The following is a 25,058-nucleotide window of genomic DNA, read 5'->3' on the forward strand; positions in this document are numbered from 1 at the left end:
ATTTTATGGCTACAAGCTAACAGTCTGAGGCCTATCAGATGATCACATGTCACACAAGGACCTTTTTCTAAATAAAGAACAAAAACAATCTAGACACATTATTCTAAAATAACATTTCTATTGTTATTAAAGTTGGACTTATGAATTTATGCACAAAATTAAACTAAGTTATGGTTAAGCTATAGTTAAGGTTAAGTCACTGAAACCTCTCGATTTTACATCAGGAAGAGTAAAACGTCTGTTGTTGACTAAGACGGGACCGGACGTCATCACTGTTTTGCACATTAGCTCAATCTAAATGTTTCTGAGATGCATCACTTTCCTCCCTAAAAGTCAGTTTTTAAAGCAGAAATGTTGCATTTGAACAAAAACTGTTTGTTTCTACATATAATTTACATTTGGTCACCTAAACCGGGAATTCAGACATTCAGAATATCTGCTCTGCTTTTGATTAGGAGATGGGACTTTAGTAGTGATACATCTAATCCATTGTTTATTTGAATGTTAATTTGTTTAGAACTGAGACTCAGTAGATAGTAGGGCTGTACCAAATGACATTTTTATTTACATTGAAAGCTTCTATTGAGGTTTTTAAATAATGCTTTGAATGTCTGTCGTCATATTTTATGAAGTTATCACCTTAAAAAAATAGTTAAAATAAAATTTTGTGATTTAATAAATGTAATTTATGGTGCTGTTAGATTGCTGCTAGAGGAGAGTGAACAGTTTTTTGACCGCAGTGGAAATATCGTTTTTGCTAAACGCCAACAAATATTGATTGAAGTAGAATATTTAGTTGGATAAAATCATGTTGTGAATTCTCTTTTTCAATACATGTTTACTTTCGGACCGAGGATTGATGCAACTACAGAGACTGAGCGCCGTGTGTGCAATGTTTCTGTAAGTTATTAATAATAATAATAATTTGAATGTCAGCGTTATGAATGAAGCTTCGAACTATATTAGTAGATAGGGTTCGAAAATAGACAGAAAAATAAACCAGACACTATTTTTTACAATCGATTAAGCGTTCAACTCATTTTTCAAATCCTCGATTGTGAAAGTAAACTGGGTCATTTTTGAGTTTTGGACCAGAAATTTGAGCTTTAAGTTATGTGATAGACATTTTAATAGACCAAGCAATTACTCTATTAATAACTGGAAGTAGGGCCGCCCCGTCTTAGTCGACTAATCAGTCGTTTTGGACTTAGTCGACTAAGATTGCTTTAGTCGATTAGTCATTATTTTATGCTTTTTTCATGCTGAATAACTTATTTCCTAAGAAACTTATGAACTCATGTCTGCTAAACACCAGATTTAAAGTGGTGCTGTTGTGTGATTCTTGGAGAAAAACAGTTTTATTAAATCAACTAATCGACTAAGAATTTCTTTGGTCGAGGACGGCTCAACAGGAAGTGGACGATTAATCAATATTGAAAATAATAATATTCATTATTTATTATTCCTGTCATGCTGTTAACACATTAACAAACTGAATCCGGTCAAGCGAGTTGTGGCCACAAGTAACAGATCAGTTTTCCTTAATTAGCAATCTGATGAATTATGTAATTTAATAAGCAGATGTGTGTAAAGCTACACCTTTAGTGCAATAAGGAAAAACCTCCATGATGGTTCAAGTTCATTCTTTCACGAGAAGACGAAGGCAGAAGCATCCGTCTGTCCAGTAAACAGCGTGTTAAGTTCTACAGTTTAATGTGTAACGTCTGTGTTGCATCAACCCGACCTCGTAAGGAGGAAGAAGAGGAGGAGGAGGAGGAGGAGGAGGAGGAGGGCTCCGAGCTACATATCGCTGCTGGGGGTCCATATCATACAGAATATTAATTCATTAATATATATATTAAAAACCAGAGCCCTTGAAAGGAAGAGTTGTGACAATCTGTACAACATTGGACAAGTTCCCTCTCTGGTGATGACAAATATTTAACAATGACTTCCATAACATCTCACTCTTCCTCTTCAGCTAGTTTCCTAACTAGTTTTAATTTTATGGTCATCACAAAGCCATTCTTCTAACCACGAGGATACTACCACCACACTGGAAGCTAAACGTTTACGTACTACAGAGACTGGAGATAAGACGTGGTGTTCTGGTAGTGGAAGATGTTGTTTACAACACTAGTGGTACTTCTACTCTCATCCAAAGCATCATTTAAAGAGACGGACAGGTGAAGATCATAGCAAAAGAAATGGGAGTGGAGGAAGTACTCTGTGTGCTTAGTGTACCTTAAACTACTAAATACCACATTGATATTGTTTACACTCAGGTCTTTCTGCTAAAGTCAGCTTGCCGTCGTCTACAGTGTGATAGATGTTAGCATTTTGTCGCAGCCTAAACTCCATATAGACTCTTCATGATCATTCAAGAAAGAGATTAACAGTCAGAACATGGCAAAAACTGAACGAGACAATGGTGTTATTACTGGATGGAGGAGAGTCTTTGTCCGAGGGAGCATCACCGGGACGACACAAACCTTTTCATGAGAGAAGCCGTCGTTACAGAAACTTTACAAAGTACAATCAGTTTATTTTGTCCGGAAACAAACTGTAGTTAAATTGTTGAAAACTGGAGTCCCGGCTTCATTTTCAGTCCGCTGAGACATCAGCTAATTTTCATCCTTGTGTGGAAGATGTGCACATCTCATTAGTGTTCCACTGTTTGGTGTCACAGCTGCTCCTGACAGCCACTTTGTGCCCCCCACACATCACATCAAGTGTTTTGTTTAATTCAACCGGGGACAACCGACAGCGCAGGTGAAAGACACAAATTAATTGTCCTACAAGATCTGGTTGGCCCCCGGCGGCCGCGAGTTGCCCTCGTCCCCCGTCTCTGATTGGTGTTTATAAAGGTCACATGGCATGAGAGGGAGCGGCCGTCCTCCTTGCTCGGCCAACACCGACTCGTAAGGCGGCGCCGCCTCCAGCGGGAAGGAGATGGACGCGATGTGTTGATGGTCCGGCAGTCCCAGCGGGTAGCGGGAGGGGGAGAGCCAGGCGGCGCTGGTGGCCGAGGTCTCTCCTCCATCGCAGTACGGAGATGGATCCAGACCGGTGTAGCCGGGCTGCTCCTCCTCCTGCTCGGACCCTCTCTGACAGGGGTCCAACAGGGAGTAAGGAGGCGGGTCGTCTGTAGGGATGTAGATCTGAGCCGAACCGGGGCCAACACACTCATCGTAACTATGGAGATGAAAACAAAAATCAAACAGTCAGTGCTGTGATGTAGGCATTTAGTCGTCGATACCAATACCAGTGAAGTTCTACGATTCTCGATACCAAATTTGATGCGAGGGTAAAAAAACAAAAGCAAAATAAACACGTAGAGCTGGTGTTGGGAAGTTATACAGCTCATTAATAAGACTATTGAAACTGTAGGAATTATTCTTATCATTCTTAAAATGAATTGCCTTTTTGAGGACCTTAATATGCTCAAGAAGTTGTTAAACTTTGCATCAGACGCGGTGTAAAATTTATTATAAGGCCTTGAAAAATGTCTCACTAGCGCCCCCTAGAAAGTTGGAAAAATTGAGCCCCTCGCTCCGGTTTCAAGATTGCATTTGAACAGATCATGATAATGTTAGAATTTACCTTCGCCCAATGCTTATTTCTACTGAATAGAGCATGAACACACCATAATGCAACCTCCGTTACTGGACTGCGCTGCCCACCGGCTGCTAACAGCTTACGTTAACTAGCTCTCCTCCTGCCGATTCATCATTTTATCCTGTTAAATCTAATCAGTTCATCTTTGAGTCCAAGTGGACGGTTGTGCCGCATTTGAAGAAATTCTCACCTGAGTAATCACGTTCATGAGAACGGGTACGGACGAACGGACGGAGGTACAACCCGGAAACATAATGCCTCTGGCCACGGCTGTCACCTGTACGGCGGCATACAAATAGGGTCCGTCCCCTGGTTGTGTCGATAGTGAGTTTACTGCGTCCTTTCAGATTTTAGGCAACATTAGTCCCGAGCCCTGACGGTACCTACGATACCTACGGTACTGTAGAAAAACGAATACCATCAGAATTTTGGTACCGAAGTACTGGTTCTCTTGACAGCCCTACTGTGGTGACACTATCTTTCTGGCTTGGATGTTGGACAGAACATCAACTAGCAAATTATATAGCAGCAAACTGTATTTAGTTTTTGTTAGCGGACGTCCAAGGCTCGCATGGACAAAAAGAGTCTCCCAGTTGAATCATCAGAAACAAAAGATGAGCAAAGTTGTGTTATAAAATATCTGGATATTTGAGAGAAAGTCAAAGGTAGAAGCCTGCATACACTATATATATATATATATATATATATATATATATATATATATATATATATATATATATATATATATATATATATATACACACACTTAAATGGAGCTACAATTCTTTTCTTTTCTCAACGTGTGTGTGTGTAACAAAACAAGAACTGATAAATTCTGCAGCCTCCTTCTGGCCAGTTTTGACCGAGTGCCAACACGCTTCCCTGATGAACTCCTCCAGCAGCCCCGGAGGTCAGTTCTCTACCAACATCCTCCCTCAGCCAGAGAGAGAAAGGAACATATAAAATAGAATAAAACTAAAGAGAAAATAGAATTATAAAATCAGTGTGTGTGTGTGTGTGTGTGGAGCTAATGGTAGATGATGATGGGGGAACAGGAAGCAGTAAATCAGAGTAACTCAATCAGAGCAGTGGTTAACTATATCAGTCTGGTACCACAGTGATGTGTGTGTGTGTTTTACCTTCCCCTCTTTCTTTCTTTCTTTCTTTCTTTCTTTCTTTCTTTCTTCCTTCCTTCCTTCTCTACCCTCTGTGAGTGTGTGTGCCCACTTGCCAGCAGTTTTAAAGCAGCGTTAGTGTGTCTGTGGTTTCCTGTTCAATGTGTGTGTTTGGATGTAAGAGAGAGAGAGAGAGAGCTATTTTGGGACGAGGCTCAGTCAGAAAGACCGAATGTCCACGACACCCACTGCTCATCATCACACACTTCTCTCACTCTCATACACACTTATACCCTTTTTCCACCAAAATGACCGTGTAATTTTGTCATTTAAACTCAGGAAAACCCGCCACAGATAGGCGATAGACTCTCTCTCTCGTTTCCAGTAGACAAGTGGCCTTTTTATTTATTTTTTCTTCTGGTGCGTCACGTTCACGTCACAAACTCGCCGTAACACAGGGTTATTAAACAGTGAAAATGTTACCGTGGTTACTTATTTTTAATATATATATATATCTGTTACTGATTCAGTCTTTCTTTCAAACTGTCAAACCAGAGTTGGTGATTGTTGGAACAGCGGGAAGACTAACAGAGACGGTTTTTATTTTGTTTCTGTCGAGGTTGAATTAAGAGCACTGAAAAAAATGGTACATTGGATCAACTTAAAAAAAATTACTGTAATTTGTTGCAGCTAAATTTATTAAGTTTTCTCAAATTGTATTTATGATTTGGTTGAAACCATAAATTGTGATTTAATATCAATCAAAATATTATTTTGGCCAAAGTAAAAATGTACATTCACACAGAGTAAAAAGATTATGAAGACCATACACCATTTTTTTTTTTACTTTGTTACAACTTAATTTTTCATTTTGGAAAAACCTAATATTTACTATTACATCCAAGTATAATTTTTTTACTTTGGAATAAACTAATTAAAACACTCTAATTTTGTTACAACAAACTTTTCTCAAGTAAATTTTCTGATTCAGTACAAACTATAATTTTTAATTATACCTTAATCAATATATTTTCTTTAGTCGCAATCCAAAACGTTACTTAACGTGTGTCAATATAAAAGCACCTTTTTGCTTTTTTACAACTTAAATTTTGACCATAAACAAAAGCTAAATTTGCTATAACACGTGTTTCAATGATCAGCGAGGTAAAGTGACGTGATGTTGTCTGACTGGAGTCTGGTGGCTTTTAAAGAGAGCATATTAATTGTATGTTTTGTATGTTAATATATTATAAGAATTATCCAAATCCCTGTTGATTTTATTTATTATGTATTCACTTCAATGTGCGTCACTAGCATCGAACTAGAAAAGGGGCGACAATTACATGTCTGGAGACGATAAATACCCATGACTACTGCAGAGACATTTTATAATAGATAAAACTAACAGGGATTTGTCAATGTGTCCGTTAATCAAAAGACCTACCACAAAGTCATCACCATAAAGCAGTGTATGTTCTTATAGTGTGTCCATTTAATTACACATTTTAATTAGTTAATCACAGGTTGATCATGTATCTAAACACACCGGACAAACATGTCTAAATAAAAACCTCAGCACCTGCTTTAGAGAGCTGTGTGAACAAACCAACAGGGAGGTGAAGACACTCGGGTCTGATGGCTACCGCTAATTGCAATGAAACTTAATGAGACCCACATGAAGATCTAGTTACTTCAGTGTCTTCTGTTAGGAAGGGCTTATACTGTAAACCCATTTTACCTGGATTTAAATTCAGTATTTCTACATTGTTAAAAGTATAACTATTGTAGTGGTCTCTTTGAGTAAGACAGATATGATCGTAGCGGTCTTTTACATTCACACATCTCCACACATGCTCACAAACCAAAGGATTGAGGGCATCTGCAGTTTTTAAACATACTTATTCAGATTATTTTCTTTTGCTTTGGGGAGAACTGACCTTGGACATTCATGCCAACACGAGGCATGTTGAGGTGAAAATTGGAGACAGGGGAACGTGTGCGCTGGGTGTTTCAGAGGTGTTGTAACACGCTGTGTCTTTGGTCTCTCAGGACAGACAAGCTCCTCTGCTGCCCTGCGGCCTTCTGCTGTGTGTTTCTGCAGAAACCTCACACCAGATAATGAGTGTGTTGTTTTACACTCATATGTGTGTGTGTGTGTGTGTGTGTGTTTGTTAGCGAGGTGTGGCTGAATGAAAATAATTTGTCTCCTCTGAGACGTGCTGGGAGTTACACAACTGCTTCTGTTGTTCTGTCCGTCCGTTTGAGATCCAGACGCATCATGTAAGATGACTCTAACTGTAAAACATTAGTTAATTAGTTAGTCAGGTAAGGATACCATTGCTCAGTGGCAGGGTAACACATTGAGAAGCTCCATGATGCGGCTGTCCTCAGGAATCCTTTAATCAACTAGGTTAAGATCTTATGTTTCTCCATTATTCAGGTTTGCTCATATTTTAATCCCATTTTTCTTTCCTCCTGTTTTTGTCTCAGCCTCTCTCTCGACTCAGGTTGATGAGCTGATTAAGTCTAGATCCTTTTTTATACAGTATACCCAACGGGATAGATCAAACCACTATTCTTGAATGTCTTGACAGATGTTGGATTGTTCCACCTATACTACCTCAACACTATAAATAAGAATGTCTTTGACGTTGTTTATTGTTCATTCAATTCAATTCAATTTATTTTTGTATAGCGTCAAAGACTGTCTCCAGGAAAATTAAAAACTTGTGGTTGTGCAAATAATGATGTCAAAAGCAAAGTTGGAAGCGGTGGGAACATTGGTACTGTATAGTGCTGCAAAGCTCTTAAGGACTGCTGTTTGAGTCTCTTTTCCTCAACCCTGTCTCCAAGAGATTACATTTATATACAGTATAACTATACTATAAAGCGAGGAATCTCTGTCTGTCTGTGTATGTGTGTCCTTCACATATCTCGAGAACCGTCCATCCGATATACTTCACGCTTGGCGGGTGTATTGCTGGGGACCCAAGGGAGTGCCGTGTTGAATTTGGACACATTCAGTATTAATAAACTTTTAATACACAAGTGAATGGCGCTCTGTGGAGAAGCAGTGGACGAGCATATCATCCACAGCGGGCCTTTACAGGCCTCGGCTCAGTGACTGCAGGATGCAGGCCTGGATGAACGGCCGCAGTCAGGTTCAGACAAGAAAACGACTCAGATTTAGGAAAACCATCATGGTTGGGCTTTAAATAAGTATGTATACTAAGTAAAATACGGAAGTAAAATGTACGGAAAACACGTCAAAAAGGTCACTAATGTAACTTCCAAATAACTCAACAACACTTTTGGACATGAACACCGGTCTCCTGGTTGAAAGTCCTGTGTTTGTTGGACCCAAATAACATGGCAAAACAACAGACGTTATTGCACATGAAATAACTTACAGAATACTGTGTCATTCATACGCCATTTGGTGAGGTTTCTAATCATTTAACAAGTGCTTTTGTTGCCTCAACCTAACCACAGATGGGAGTTTGGGTGTGAACTCTGGACTCTGGTGTCAGAATCCGGTTTGTTGTGCGCCCACTAACTATTTCAGTACTATATAAACATCATTTTGAGGACCTTAGCAGATATTTTTCAGGATAGAGAAGCAGGTCTAAGTCAGATCAGGTCAGGAGAAAGGGAGGACCTCTGGCATGTTGTCATGCATTGGTTGTGACGCTCTACAGATCTGGACACCGGACACTCTAGCTACAGCATAGAGCATATGGTCTCTGTGTGTGAGTGTGTGTGTAAAGCTGGCATGTGCTCGTTACCACTGTGAGAACTCGCCTGTGGAGTTACAGAACCATATAGATGCTGCACTCACAGGTGTGTGTGTGTGTTGGATCTATATTTCTCAACATAAAGCAGCTGTCATCCGACGAAATGACGGGACAACATTTGTTCCAGAGATTCGATGATTGAGCTTCCATCACCTTCTCTCTCTGTCTCTGTCTTGTGCCTTCACTCTGTTCCTCTCATCCTCGCCGTCTGATGTTATCAATTCTCCGAAGCTTTCACCGTTCGCCGACTTGCTGTTCAAATTGCTGTGAGACATCCTGACCTGAGTACTCTCCTCCTGCCTTTGTCAGTGATACTGACTGCTGGTGTCATATACAGTATGACCCGGCAACACACAAAAAAGCTAATTATTCCTGACACCTCTGCTGTCATCAGTCAATGAGGCTGCTGAAAAGGTCATTTATGTGTAGAATTTTACAATACACATGTCTGCAGCTAACCGTAACACCTCTGCCTACGCATGTACGGGTTATTAAAAGTCTTATTTTCCTTAAAATGTTTTGTTACAAATAGAGAATTATAACTTTGTTAAATATGCTGTTTTTCAAACTTCAGTATATTCCTGCTGCGCTCATAGTATAATGACAGAGGATCAAACGTGTTGCGAATAATCTAATGAATATGCTTCTTGATTAAATAGTAGATCGTTTTGATGTTTCTCAGTGGGGTTGTATGAGGTACTTATCCATAATCAGTGTATTAACTACACTAGATGACGGTCGGCACGCCTCCACTTTGGAGAAACAGGAGTTACCGTACAGGAGTAAAGCTGCCGTGAACGGGGGCAGCAGCAAAATGTATTTTAGCAGACTAAAAGAAAAAATACCAGTTTAAGTGAACGCTATATTTAGAATATTTCCGACGGTTTAGCTTGCCGTCAGACAGCTGTAATCGATGTTTCTGACGGGGAACTGAAGCCGTTCTCTGTGCTCTTGCCAAAGCCGCCAGACTCCATTGAAGACAACAGTAGTTTTACCTCACAGAACACTGGAGTTGCTGCTCTACCGCTGCCTCGGTCGGTTAGTTTGTATTTCTTATTGTGTGACTTTAGTGTTTTAATCCCCTGGGGTCGACGCTGTCGTACACATCAGAAAAGTACTGTAGTACTCTTTTTAGAATATCTCCGGAGACCAACTTTAACTTGCACTTCGTCATCACCGTAGCTTTCTAATGTGTCGGGATCGATTGTATTCCTTTCAGACAGTTTGTAATCCAACTTGAAACAACAGTGTTTTTTCAGAGACTTCATAAAAGTAATACATCCAACAATGAAAGTCTTCTGTGAGCTAACTTTTTGTAGAAAAACAGAGGGAAAAACGCCAGGACTTCTCTGTAAAACATGTCAATCTCTTTTGATGTGTGTTGGTTAGAATGATCATTTTTTGTCCAAAAAAGCCCAAAAGCCCAAAAGCTTGTTCCTTATGTTCTCTGTGTGGTTTGAATAAATTTCTTTGAGAAAAATTAAATTTCCGTTTTATTTTTTCTCTTGTCTTTATGGTAATTTTAATTATTTATACATTCATGTGACATCAATGCAACCCACATATTCTGATAGCCCAGTTTGTCCTGAAAACAAATTATGTAATTGTCATGATTTGTGCATTAAAGTGTTGAGATTCTGGAGTACTTTTAACAAAAGGAGACCAGGTGGATCAAAAATGGCTTAGACCCCAGAGGGTTAAAGGGTTAGTTCAGATTCACCAAAGTCACACAATGACACAAACAAACTAACCGATGGAGGCAAACTGAAAATCTCAGTGTTGCATTTTTACCTTTACAAATTTTTAAGGCTACTACCTTCTTTTCAAGGCGGTGTTGTCTCCAGACAACTTGGGGGAAAAAAAATCATACAGATAAAATCCTATTTAATGTTTTATGGTCGCAACTTAACTGTTTTGGTTCACACGTTTAGCCCTCATCAGCAAACAAGCTCCGGTAAACCCACCCAAATAAGAACCAAATGGCAAACAGACAAAGTTAGCAACTAGCTGGTGAAGATAGAGGAGCATTTAGCAGCTAAACAGTGAGTTATCTCCCTCAGGAGTTAGTAGAGACTAAAAGGAGAGTAGGACTTTATTCATCAGTTGCTCAGAAACACAACTTCAAATTCATGCTAATATTGCCCTTTGTCTCATGTTCAATATAATAACTTTGTCAGGCCATAATACTGTGTTTACAGCTTGTTGTGCTACTAAAGTGGCCAAATCAATTAATGCTGCTTTACATGATCTTAATCGTGGATATTGACAAGAATCTAACCATAACTTAGTGGTTAAAAGCCACCAGCAGTCCTTTCTAAACTTTGTGCTCCCCGATATTATCCTGCAACACAAACCAGAGAGCGAGGAGGAGTGTGTGTCAGTATATGTGTGTGTGTTTCTGTGTGTGAGCCAAAGCTTCTTCTCCCTGAGAGGAAGCAGAAGCTTTCAGTCTCCACAGGTGAGCAGCTGATCCGTGAGCAGGGAGACGGAGAGAGTGTGTACCTGCGTTCTCTATGAGTGTGTGTGTGTGTGTGTATGTGTGTGTGTGTGTGTCGGAAGTGTAACGTTCACGGTCTCAGTAGGTGAGCTGTTGATCTGAGTTCTCTGAGTTTCCCCTCAACCATCTGTGGCCCACACACAAACACACACACACACACACACACACACACACACACACACACACACACACACACACACACACACACACACACACACACACACAAACACACACTGCAGGATCATTACATGACTGCAACTATACCTGCTTGCTGACAGCGAACCAAACAACGACTTGTCAGCATTGTGGCAACACAAATGTGTGATTTGTGTGTGTGTGTGTGTGTGTGTGCATGTTGGCTGCCGTCCCGTCGTCCGGGCCAGAGAGTCCGGCTCTCACACCGGCTGTCCAGGACGCTCTGGTTCTCCGCCAGAGCGCTGACGTAGCTAGCTAGCTCCCCTCTTCCTCTTCCTTTCTTCCTTTCCTGTCATGATGCTGAGTTGTCCACTGCTCCTCCTAGTGAGGACAAACATTGTGTTTCTGTCCCGTGCTGCTAATGAGCAGCTTCAGGATTTGTCATAAACATTATGAATGGATTCATAAGATGGGAGGTGTAATCTTGTCCATCATTAGAACCCTGCAGTATCACCACAGCAAACATAAACCTGTGCTGCTGACCTGCAGGTGTAATCCCTCCACAGATGATGTATCTCTCAGGTTGATGCACTTTATCTGCGTTACGAGATGGCACCAAGAACATGACAGGAGCTTTGGTTTAGTCCCCAGACACCACGACACCAGCACAGACCTCCAGCCTCAGGCTCAACATGATGGATGTGAATGTGCAATGCTATTGAATCAGCACCTACACCTAATGTATACTTGTAGTCAGCGGGTGATTTGTTAATTGTTAACGGGGGGGATAGACCCAGTTTGTTTCGTTCACCTGCGTCCAGCGAACCGCCCCCCCCCGGTAGCTAGTTTAGAGAATATTATAGATCCAAGATGAAACTGACAGATGGACGGGACTCAAGAGAAAAAGTTGCATTTACAAATCCGTCTGCTACTTCAGCACCACGGACAGCATCACAGATTTATCAATACACAGCACAGTGATGGTACGTGTCCACAGGGGCGTTTTGTATCGCGAGGGGACGCGACGCTTCCCAGCATTGGACGCTTGGTGTGCTGTCCCTAGAAACAAGGCACTCGGCTCCTGATTGGACGAACGGTTTCTCGCCGTTGGCTGCTGCTCCCAGCTTTCAAACCGGAACCAGTATGGAGGCTCGTTTGGAAACTTTCTTCTCTTATTTCACGTAAATAGTTCACTGAAATGTGTTTCTGAAAACGTTTGAGGCAAGAAATAATCCATGCAGTTGATTAATCTGTCTTTATTTTGGATTAACAACGTTTATTTTAAAAGATCCTCGGGAGTTTGGAGAGGCGGCGAGTCGCGTCGGACGCCCGTGATTTGCATAAAGTAGACGAGCCCTCAACTTTATGCAAATTAGGAGCGGGCGTCGTGACGCCTAGTCTCTCGAATCGCGATGCCACGCTACCAGAATGCATTGCGCGGCTGCTTACGTGGCTGGAAACGCTCATTAGTTCATTTGCATTTCTTTTACTGAATTTCAGGAAATTCAGTCAAACTTTGCGCTACATTTTAGGATGGAAACCTGACTTTAGACGAGCACACGTGTTACTCCAGATTGGTCTCCACTTTTCTGAAGGTCTCGGTCTCGTCTGATTTATTTGTTAACATCATTACTGTGATTAGATGTAAAACTTCCTGCTGCATATGCAAACAATAACTCCCCCGTCCCCCGTCTCACGCACTCTGAGAAAGTGAAGCTGTGGCTTCTCTGGGAGGAGATGTCAGCCAAATCTTCGGTAATATAATTTGTCTACCTAAAAACACACAGCAGTACTGGGACAGGCACTGGTCTTGACTTGGTCTCGATACACTCTGGTCTTCATGACTTGGTCTCCATTTATCTGGTCTTGACTACAACGCTGCCGCTAGCAGATGAGCCGAATCTCAAGAACACGCTAACCATCAACTGGTTAACTTCTAGATTATGGCTCAATGTCAGATGAATTCATCAACTATGGCACCGTGTTTTATTACCAAATTTGCCGACGACGCACTAAATTTGCACCTTTGACTAGCTTCTTCTAGCTACATCAAACTGACAGAAAAACATGATTTCTCAGAAACTAAGTTGAAATAATCAAAATTGTCGACCATAAAATAAATCCTGAATGTCATGAAGAACATTGAGGAAATATCTTTCTAATATATGATGCTGAAAGTCATTAGGTCTGAGATGTGGCAGCTGGTGACCGGGGACATGGGAAAGTCAGATCATCTAAGTCAGTAATGAACTCTCTTTTAATGAACTTAAATAGAAAAAGATAAGATGCTATCCGACGTCAGATCGATTCATTTGGGTTAAGTGAGTGAATGTTTGTAAGAGACACACACACACACACACACACACACACACACACACACACACACTGCAGGGGAGGGATGTATGTGAATTATTAAAGTTGCCAATTAGACCAGCTGACATTTAGATCAAAAACACCATGACATTGGCCTTTAGCGAGCTCTTTCTTTCTCTCATTCTCTCAAACACTCTCTGCTGTATCCTCACAAAGGGCACCGGAGGAGGCAGCGCTCCCTGATAAATGAATTAGCACAGAGGACGGGGTCAGGCCGAGTGGACAGAGAACAGCGGGGGACACGGCCTGAATGGTCAGTTACGTTTTAGATTTGACATTTGACATAATTGGCAAAAAGAGGAGTGGTCTATTTACTTAGTTTAAATATACTGTAGCAGCTCGTGGTGGCTGAGGAGAGCCCAGGCTTCAGAGTTTCAGTACGAGCACTGTCTGTCTGTAAACAAATATACCTGCAAGGAAACGTCAAGTGGATCCAGAAGCCTCTTTGTTTCCTCATGTCTGTACGTTAAATACAGATGTTCAGTCCCTCCCCTTCCGATGGACCCCATGGGGCTTTATTTAGGAAAGAGTATGTACGGTATTAAATGGCGAGAGACCACTGGAACTATGGCCTGAATCACACAGATGATGTTTGTCAATTTAAAACATAATTTTGCTGGTCAAGAAAGTCTCAGTTTGTTGTAGCATCATTTAGTTTAGTGTGAAACAGCTCAGTGAACTACATCTCTCATCTCGCACAATATACGTCACCGACGCTAGCTCACTAGCTATCGTAGTTATGCTTTATCTAGAGACTTCTGGTGATTTTATCACCCAGGAAGCTGAAAAATTAGCAATAGCTGTAAAATTCTCTGTGTTTCCCTGCGTCCCTATCAAATACAAATCTAAATTAAAAGTCAAATCAAAAAGCTCAAACTGCGCCGCGGTGTCGCGAGCTGCTCTCCTCTGCCGGGAAGAGACATTTGGTGACGCTCTATTGCCGTTCAGGTGGAAACAGTAAAGCTTATAGATGCTGTAAAGAGCCATAAAACAGGTTGAGATATGGAAAGGGAAAAAAAGGTGTGAAAATTAGCCATATATCGGGAGAAGTACGGGAGAATTGTGACACCGGGAGGAAACCGGGAGATTCATGAAGCAATTCAATTCAGTGTTTGTCTCTGGCTGTTCACTGAGTACATATTTAATAAGGTCCCATGGTGGTCTACAGGAAGGGGCGGGACTTTGCCTCCTTATATGAAGCTACCGCCAGCAGCCGGCTAACTTAGATTAGCACAAAGACTACCATCTAAGTCTTGGCAAGACAGCAAATACATGTGAAACCTTTCCTTTAAAAAAACAGGATTGTGAATGTGAATGAAACCAACATTCTGTTAAGCAAGTATACGTACCGTGGCGGTGAGTCGGGGTACAGGCTGTTGACCTGTGACAGAGTCTCTCTGTATGAATCAAAGTCGAGACCAGGAGGAAAGTCTTCTAAGCAGGTAGATCTAAGTTCTCCTACTGAGCCTCCGTAGGAGAACCCGTCCAGGCCTGCAGAGACAGAGTCATGACGTTAAGAAGCTTCATCATTTAGTGACATCCTGTAGTGCAGTAAGCGAGGTGATGGATGCAAATATTTAAACAGACAATTCATTAGTTTTTTTCCTGGCAGAAACTATTGTTTAATATTTGCTTTGTGCTTTTTGCTATATGTACATTTTCTGCTGAACATTTTGGAAGTAGGTTATTTGAATGAAAGTGTGTTGTGACTTTCAGACCAATATGAGCAAGAGAAATGTGTCGTGGTATTTCATCAGTTATGTGAGAAAGATCCGGAATAAAAGTCTTAATTTAACAGTGTGTTACATGCTACAACACGCCGGTTCATTTATGGATTTGATTAAGTGATGAAGTGTGTTTCTATGACACCTTTAACCTCTGAATGCTTCATCGTTCGGACGCAGACTGACCGTAGCTCGCTCGGAGGTGCGGGTTTCGGAGTCGACTGTCTTTGCGCAGGCTGCCGACGATGATGGTGATGCAGGAGAGGAAGAGGACCAGACCTATAACGATCCCCGCCACCACCAGCGGAGACACCAGGAGAGGCGCCTCCCCTCCCGACTCCCTCTCACTGCGGCAGTCTGGGTACTCCCCATGGCTCTGGTTGGAGCTCACTGTGAGAGAGAGAGATGGAGGAGGTCAGGCTGTGGGAACATGTGTGTTCAATATTCACTCTTCTTTAAGCTCCGTTTTGGTCTCCACCACATCCTAAGGGAAAAATCTGTCTCTGTAGCTGCTGTAAAGCTGATTATTCTTAGTGTTGACTATAAACTTCATGAATTAAAGCTACTTCCGGGACATGAGTACTGAACTTGGTCCACTTTGTCTACTTCAACGAGGGCTGCAACGAATGGTGTTGTCATTGTCGATTATTCTGTCGATTATTTTCTTGATTAATCGATTAGTTGTTTGGTCTATAAAATGTCAGAAAATTGTGAAAAAATGTGGATCAGTGTTTCCCTAAAGCTCAAGATGACGTCCTCAAATGTCTTGTTTTGTCCACAACTCAAATATATTCAGTTTACTGTCACAGAGGAGGAAAGAAACCAGAACATATTCACATTTAAGAACCTGGAATCAGAGAATTTAGACATTTATTTTCTTAACAAATTACAGCTAATTGATTAAATTAAATTACAGGCATGGTGCACCATGTTGTGTAGTTCTCCATCTAGAATAAAGAATAGATTATAATACACAGTTTATACTGTACATGTAGTTACCATTAATTAAATTATGTAAATATGGTAATTTACAAAATAAATCTTAGCAAAAATAAATCATCTTACACTGCAATTTATTTCACTATGTTCTCAAGCCCATTCACATCTGTTTAATAAACGCATATTAATTAACACAATATATATATATATATTGCTTGAATTAATCAATTAGTTCCCTGACATTTATGGAGGACATTAAAGCTGCAGTCCTAAGTTGTTTGATCCATATAACAAGGTTGATATTAGTATAAAAGATCTATACAGTAGGTGACTAATGTGCTCAAATCAACATAGAATGTCAAAAACATTATTATATAATATATAAGTACAGATGGATTGACTGGTATTTGTAGAGGTCATTAAAGCTGAAGTATACGCGAGATTGGAGCAAATATGATTTAAAAAAAAAAGTTATTTATATAAAACGGTCGCTGTATTTTGAGAGTAGCGCATGAGACAGGTAACCTGAAAACACAAGCTGTCTGTCTGTCTGTCTGTCTGTCTGTCTGCCTGTCTGTCTGTCTGTCTGTCTGCGTGCCCTTATATGACAGTATAGTGCATCAGGGGGTCGTGTTACATAACTGCTGTCTTTTGCCCTGCACACATCGTACCGTCTTCTTCTCTCTCCTTCTCCTCCTTCTTCTTTCCCTGAGGACTTATTCCATTTCAGTGTGTGACAGATAATTAGAGCTAGAGTCAACACACACACACACACACACACACACACACACACACACACACACACACACACACACACAGAGTCTCAGTCATCATCATTAGATTACAGAACGATCCTGCTCATCTTCATTTCTATCTAATGTCTCATCTGTCTCTTTGCATCCTCCCTCTGCCTGCTGGAGAGAGGAGGACACTCTGAGTTCTTTCTTTTACTATAACCGTGTGAAGTGTTGTGATGCTGTTCTTCATGCCCTCTATATATATTTATATTGTTTGTGACACAAACGTGACGTTTCCTCGAAAATATGAAGCGCACAACACTGCATGGACCTCATGTCATGTCGTACTAATATACTATTTATATACGACATCAGTCAATTTTCTTATGTTGGCATCAAGGGCGACTGCTGCTGCCGTGTCCTGACCATAACCACACTGTAAAAAAAAACAGTTTTTTTACATTTTTTTTTCAAGAAATTTTACATTTTATGTCTGTATTTCAAAATGACAGAAAAAAAATGTAAAAATTACGTGTTTCATTTGTGATTTATATGTAAATGGTCTTAGAGTCACAGTATTTTTTGTAATCACAATCGTAGTTATCTGTATTTAAGCTTTTTTAGAGGTTTATGACTCTTATTTTAACAATTAATTTATGTTAGAAGAAAAGAATTTCATGGAATTCTAAAACTATTTCTAAAAAACTTCTTAGAGTTAATGTAAATTTGGGCTTTTGCAACATAGAATTACATGTTTCATTTGTGATTTTCTATGTAAATGGTCTTAGATTTACGGTGTATGACTATTCTAACAATAAATATATCTTAAAAGTAAAATATTTCTTGTAATATTACAGTAATAAAGGCTAATTATATAAAGATAATTAAATTTTTTTTTTTTTACAGTTTATTTATGTTATATAACAGATTTATTTTTCCGTTTTTTTAACAGACATTTTCTGGCGCCCCTGCTGACGGAAAATTTCTGTTATTTAACACTTTTTTACAGTGCAAGTGTTTATTAATGTAACTATGACGACAAAGGTCCCCTTATACCTGAAGTAGTCATTTGAATCCAACTTTAACCAAATAGTTGTCACAGAGCCCTAGTCCTGTTTCTTTCCCTCTCTTCAGCCCTCTAAATTGCCATCCTCCATCCGTCCACCAGATGCCCTCAGACTCTCCCACCTCTCCCAGCCACCTGACGCCTCTATTTCACCTGTGTTCCTTCATCAGCCCTGCAGGATATAACCGGCCCATTTTCTCTCATTACCTGCCTGATTGTGCTTTTTGTTGTTATTGTTGCTTTGTGAGTCCTTCTCTCTTTGTGTCACTATTAGTGAGATCGGGAAACACTTGTTCTCGAGGGCATTTATCAACAATATTTTTCTTTGTCCTTTAATTTGGAGGACAAATATGTGTAACATCCTATCCCCCGTCCAAACAATCAAATGATCATGAGTGCCTGCACTGTGTTTTACAGTTATATCCTCAAAGTGCACAGAAGCTACATCATTACTTCCTTTTAACTGCTCGGTTTCTTGAAATTTAAGAAATGATTCATGCACTGCACTCAAGTTTGCGCAATGAATTCACAGTCCAGACTAAAATTTAAGAACTAAAAATCGAACAGCAAAGCAGGAAAGATACGGAGGTACAATATGCAAAGTCCATCTTTGTTTTCTATCAGATGTACTTTGTTAAACACAGTTGAACTACTTAAATGTATGTATATTTCATATACTGTATACAAGAAGTGGACGTAGTCACTGTGACGTCATTCATTGGTTTGTGGACAACAGTTTTGAAGCCTCGAGGTTCGGCATTTTAGCCGTCGGCATCTTGTTTTTTTGCAACCAGAAGTGACACGAGAGGGTGTTGTATAGTCTATCTGACTCTAAATGGGACCATAATTTACTAAATGAACATCATGCTGTATTGAAGGAGACTTGAAACTAGAGATTGAGACCATAAACTCATGTTTACAATGTTTACTGAGGTAATAAATCAAGAGAGAAGTAGGCTCATTTTCTCATTTTCTTGTATACAATCAGAGGAGTCGCCCCCTGCTGGCTGGTAGAAAGAATTCAAGTTTAAGGCACTTCCATTTCGGCTTAATTTTTCAGACCCCGGAGTTGCCCACTGGTCTGGGTCATTTTGGACAGTTTTTTTTAAGTCCCTGAAAATTCGCAGGAAACACAAACACATGTAAGTCAAATTTTTACCTTTAAGATAAATTAATGGGGGCTCGTCCGGGATCTGAGAACTGATTGGTGTGCAGCTTGTTGTGTATTTCTTGTGTGGAGATTGTCTCCTGTGTTCACCGTGGTGAGTATTTTGTTTGATGTCCATTGTTGCCATTGTTCAGTGTTAAACAGTTTCCTCTGCTAGATAGATAGAGTGCCCCCTGTTGGCTGGTAGAGAGAATGCAGGTTTAAGACACTTCAGCATTGGCCTCTCTCTTCAGAACCTGGTATACATCTGTCCTGATGACTTACACACTGCTGATCCAGTTTGGCTATAATTTCTGGAGGAATTATGCTCACTCTAGATTCCAATAATTTATTAAAAACACCAACAGGGGAAGCAACACCAGGAGGATGAAACGTGTCATTTTTGCCGCTGACTGACCCAAAAAGAGACTGCACCGAGGCATGCCTGCTTTTTTTGGTCCATCACTGCTCTGAATATAAAGTAGGAGAAACAATCAAATGACTCCCAATATCATTTTCATTCCAGTCTCTTAGTGCTTCTCTGTTGCTCGTTCTCTCGTTTCTTTTCCTCCCCGAACGTCTGCGTCTGTAATTCTGTTGTCTGCAGTAATTTGGTTTCACACAGATTCCCGAGAAGAGGAAAATGTTCTCTCACCCCAAACGATTCCCAGCAGACCTCTCTCCTCTCTCCTCTCTCCTCTCTCCTCTCTCCTCTCTCCTCTCTCTCTGGATAACGTCTCCTCTCTCACACACTTCTTTGTCTCCTCTTCCTCCCTCTCCTAACATGATTTGCTCTTCATTTCGCTTCTCGTCTCTCCCTCGTAAACTCCATTTTCTCATGTCCTCTCCAGAGAGAACTCAGAAGGAAATCTATAATTATATAGATTTTAAATTCACATAAACCTCACTCCCTTTGTAACACTAAGGCACACACACAGAAAAGCAACAGACAAACTCATAATAATAATGTTGGTAGCTCTGCTCATCATGCTATTGTCTCTAGCGATGAGCAACGCCAGTCAGTCTGTTGGTCCGCCACTTTGGTCCAAAATGATCAGATCGATGACCTTGAAATGTTGTACAGGCATGCATGCTCCCCAGAGGATGAACCCTATTGACTTATAGATGATCTTCTGACTTTTTCTTCAAGCACCACCATGAAGTTCACATTTGCACTATTTAAATAAATAAGTATTTTGAATTGATATTAATTGTAAGCCAGTCACAATGCAATGCTGCACCTCATACAACGGTTCGTGACATCTTACGGAAAGTTATTTTTTGTGCATTTTCAAAGAATGTCCAGCAACATGATTAATCATTGACTATGTTTACGTGCACAAAATATTCTGTTTTTTGCCCTTATTCTGAAAAAGACAATAATCCTACTAAGCTTTTTACATGGCAAGGAAAATGAATAAACAACTAATATTCCCGTTTACATGCAGCCGTGCATACTCCGATTAACGTAACCGGTGTTGGACTTGTTGGACCGTGCAAACACAGCCTCCCTCTTTCATTCCTTTAACCACCTTCTTGAAAAGGTCGGCGTTGTGATATTTGTGCATACCCAAAAACCAGTTGATCATGTTCTCCTTCTGACCAGAAATGTGGGCTTTTCTTTTGGGCATGCATCTCTAGTTGGTTTGTGTTCAACACACAGAGCTGGCCGTAAACAGAAAAGAGGCCGTGTGTTGCAAACTGACATTAAAACCCAGATTGAGACGCATTTTCTGAATGAACTGTACTGTATGTCCAAAGAATGCTCCTAAAACCAGAATAATATCAGCATATCACATGTCTTAATCAGAAAATGCATAATATGCTGATGACCCCTTTCAAATTCAGAATAATAGTGGAATATTAGCAGCCCCTGTGGTGTTTAGGCAACAAAACTACTTGGTTAGGTTTAGAGAAAGATTGTGGTTTAGGTTCAAATAACTATGAAAATGGCGTTTCCTAAAGGGACTATTTGTAACTGTAGGGACCTGCCATTTCTGGTGGCAGAGACAGTCACTTCATGAACTCAGTAACACGATCCTTGACTCTGATCTCAGTCCTCATTGGCTACAGTAACATTTCACCCAGAGGTGTGAAAATCACACAGAACAAAACCAGAGGAATGTTCTTTGTTCCTCCTCTTTCTTCTCATCTGCTCATCTCTCCTGACGTGCCAGAGGTGAGCTGCTGCGCTCTCTCTGCTCTTCATCTACTCAACCCAGGCTGACCTGGTTGAGGTGAACGGCTCTCAAGTCCAGAACTTGCAAAACAGTTCTGGTTCTGATCGATGGCCTGTTAGGAAACAGCCATTGCAACCAAGGAACCAAACGGCAGACGACGCGAGTGCTCTGCCCTTTCCACCAGCTAACTTCAAGCTATCAAGCAAAGAAGTTAGCACCAAACTAACAGCAAAGACGACCTCTTTGATTTGGAACCACAACTTCACATGGAATCACAAACCCTTTTCTTCCATGGATTGGTAACGTACTGGGCCTTAGCATTAGCAATCGCACAGGGCTGAGCAAGACTGTCCAACTTTGATTTCTAGAAAGTACTTGTATTGATTTGGTTTAATGTTATTCATTGAGTTTGACTGTGTTGATTTATCTGTATTTGATATCTGGGTAGGTGGCTTCGCCACATCTGATGTGTTTAGTTTATGCTTCACATAGACAAGGTCTTGCATGCAAACTAACCATCTTTTCTAACCCACTGCATTATCTAACACACATTAAGATCACATACAGAAACTGTGAATTAGTTAAACATAAACATACAGCTTCAGATAATCTTAACCCCACATCACCCCCCTCTCTGTCCTTCTTGAGGAAGAACAAAGAGGTCATGTGATGATATGCTGACGGCCATCTTTGATTCCGCCATCTTTGATTCCGCCATCTTTTATTCAGCCATCTTTGTAGTTTTACAGTGCCCGCCATTTTGTTTGTAGGCCATACAGACATTTTGAGACAAGAACCCATCTTGTTTCCCCCCCCCTCTCTCTCTCTCTCGCTCTCTCACACACACACACACACACACACACACACACACACACACACACACACACACACACACACACACATGCTTACACACTGTGTTTGGTTTGTTTTAGTTTAGTTATTTAGTTAGATTAATATTGTGTTTTGAACCTTTATTAACTTGTAAATAAATGTTTGTGGAATATACATGCTGGTCTCTTTAATGTTGCACAAGAGTGAATAATGCCAACCTCTGCTATGTCAAGAACTCCAATATCCTTCAACCTTTACTATCTATTTTGGTTATAGTTATTAATTTAATTATTAATCAACGTTCCAAATTGATAGTTTAGCATATATAATGAGACTATATTAACGTTTTGGTCATTGGTCCCTGATTCCAGGGTGGTGCCCCGTTTATTATTGATGTTTATTGATAATCTTTATTAATATTAATAATATTATTATTATTTATTAATTAATTTGCTAATAACCAAAACCTACTAAAGTAGAACCCCTACATAACTTTCAGAAATGCTTCTTAACAGCGATACCTGTGGCCGTGAAATCAACGAATGTCAGCGTCGGGCTCGTGCTTGCTTGCTTTAAATAGACATGAACGAGCATCGCTCAAAACATTGAGATGACACACGTCACCTAAAAGCACAATATCACTCTATATTTCAGCTGCTTGGCAGTAATGTTAGCTGACCAGACGAAGGTCTCTCCATGAATCACTGCTGATCCTGTGTTTGCTTCTCCTGCCTCAGCGCAGGCTTCAGCAGCGGGGCTCCGCAGCGGGGCTCCGCAGCGAGAAACTCGTCTCCCTCCGCCCGCAGCCGGAGTGAACAGAGGAGACACCGGCACCCGGTCGGTAACGAGACGACAAGGTTTCTCTCTGCGGAGCCCCGTCACTTTACAAGACACGGAAAACCTCTGTTTGTCTGGTGAAGCTGCAGCAGTTATTTCTGCACAAACGTCCACTGTACATTCACTAGATATTCTCAGCGGTACTAACTCTTCTGCAGTGTGGAGTGAGCGCGCGTTCACGTCTAGAGGTGGAGCGAGTACGTGAGAACGCGCGAGCTGTCTGAGTGAAGGCAGGCAGGCAGAGGAGCGGGGACGCCGACCACACGCGAGTGCGCATATGCGAGTGCGCATGTGTCCCGACCCGGTACATTTATACGCTTAAAAAGTTACAAACAGTCCCTTTAAAGTATGGAAATTAGGTAACAAAAAAATGAACGTTGACTTCTGGTTTCACACGGGACGTGAACGGCGGTCTCCTGGGTGAAAGTCTTGTCCTGGTTTACAAATACATGAATTGCATACCAATTGATTTTGTGGGATATATACAAATTATAGTGCATTACTTTCCGTAGGTATAGCTACGAAGCAGTGTATGAGAAGAGCCTGAGGAATTAACCGTGCTGCTACTCTCTTTGAACCACATCATATTAAAACAGCTGTTCACTTCTTGTGGCTGCGTGAAACTCTCTGTCCTGCAAGACCGCTGGACAAAACCAAACAGCACATTTATTTTTGGTTCTTCTCTCCACTTTCAGTGTGATTTAAGACAAAGGAGGAGATACAGTACAACGAGTGGAGTGATGGTAGAGAGAGGAGGCAGCCACACAGTGATTTGGGGCGAGCGAGGAAGAAACACACATAGAGAGAGAGAGAGAGAGAGAGAGAGAGATTGTAATAAATGGTGATAGTGTTATATTTCAAAACCCTGAGGGTACAGGACACAGCTGCAGAGAGAAAGCAGAGAAAGAGGAGAGGAATTTGTTTGTGTGTGTTTGTGACTGTATGAGAAATAGTAGCCCGTCCCATGACATAAATCAGTGTGAATGAACAGAAGGAAGCAGGTTAACAAGAAGCCTATAAATCTTTATACACCACACATTAGAAAACGTCGTAAATATTCTGAGCATTGTGGTGTCACACGTCGTCAACTTTCATTGTGTAATTAAGGTGAATCCAACGATGTGAGCGACAGAACGGCGCCTGGAAAACACTGAGGACACAGTTCCAGCTTTTTGTGTGTCATTTGTACGCAACGCAATAAAACTATACGGCAACGTCCGCAGTTAGGTTGAGGCAACCAAACCACTAGTTATCCAGTTAGGTTTAGGAAAACATCATGGTTGGGCTTAAAATAAGAACGTAAACTAAGTAAAATATGTACAGAAACAACGTAACATCTGTACGAAAAACACGTCAGTAACGTAACTTACAAAACAAAACATCGGTCTCAAACACGACCCGTCCACCATGAGCAGTCTTTCTCGCTTTTTATTAAAGGTCCCATATTATGTTCATTTTCAGGTTCATATTTGTATTTTGTGTTTCTACTAGAACATGTTTACAAGCTGTAATGTTAAAAAAAACAACGTTATTTTCCTCATCCTGTCGGCCTGAATATGCCTGTATTTACCCTCTGTTCTTAAACGCTCCGTTTTAGCGCATTTTGACGCAATTGCGATGGAATTGCAACAGGATTACGTTGCTAGGCAACAGCTTGGGTCCATGTGTACTTCCGGTCAGTTGATGACATTCACATACACTGCAACCAGGAAATAAACTAGGACACATTTAGAATGTTTATGTTTAAAACTGTGTAAAGGGTCTAAATATTGTATATTTGTGACATCACAAATGGAGAGAAATCCTGATAGCTTGTTTCAAATGCAGAGTTTCTGAATACGGGCTATCTGTATTTCTCTGTGGATTGAGCGTTTCGATTCTGTCACAGTATGTATATAGAACTTAAGCCTGCTTTATAATAAAAAAACATGAATATCTCTCTTTTTTATAATATGTCCCCTTTAATGTCACTAGCTCTGAGTGTTGACCTTTCACGTGGATGCGTTTACACTGCAGTCAGTACAGACTATATGGCGTACAAATGACACGCCAAAAGCAAGAAAGG

At 40.7% G+C, this 25,058-nt stretch overlaps 1 protein-coding gene across 2 annotated transcripts in view; it reads right to left on the minus strand.

The window, feature by feature from the left end:
- Positions 1-673: 673 nt before the first annotated feature.
- bean1 (brain expressed, associated with NEDD4, 1) overlaps positions 674-25,058 on the minus strand; it is a 67,977-nt gene continuing 43,592 nt past the window's right edge. For both annotated transcript variants that reach the window (XM_037782968.1, XM_037782969.1), the window contains 3 exons: positions 15,443-15,646; positions 14,882-15,023; positions 674-3,195 (listed from right to left, as the gene is read on the minus strand). In XM_037782968.1, the coding sequence (XP_037638896.1) occupies positions 2,796-3,195; positions 14,882-15,023; positions 15,443-15,646 (746 nt within the window). In that variant the 3' untranslated portion in view covers positions 674-2,795. The remainder of the gene's footprint in view (positions 3,196-14,881; positions 15,024-15,442; positions 15,647-25,058) is intronic.

The sequence above is a fragment of the Sebastes umbrosus genome, chromosome 10 (genome assembly GCF_015220745.1).
Source record: "Sebastes umbrosus isolate fSebUmb1 chromosome 10, fSebUmb1.pri, whole genome shotgun sequence".
Classification (NCBI taxonomy): Eukaryota; Metazoa; Chordata; class Actinopteri; order Perciformes; family Sebastidae; genus Sebastes; species Sebastes umbrosus.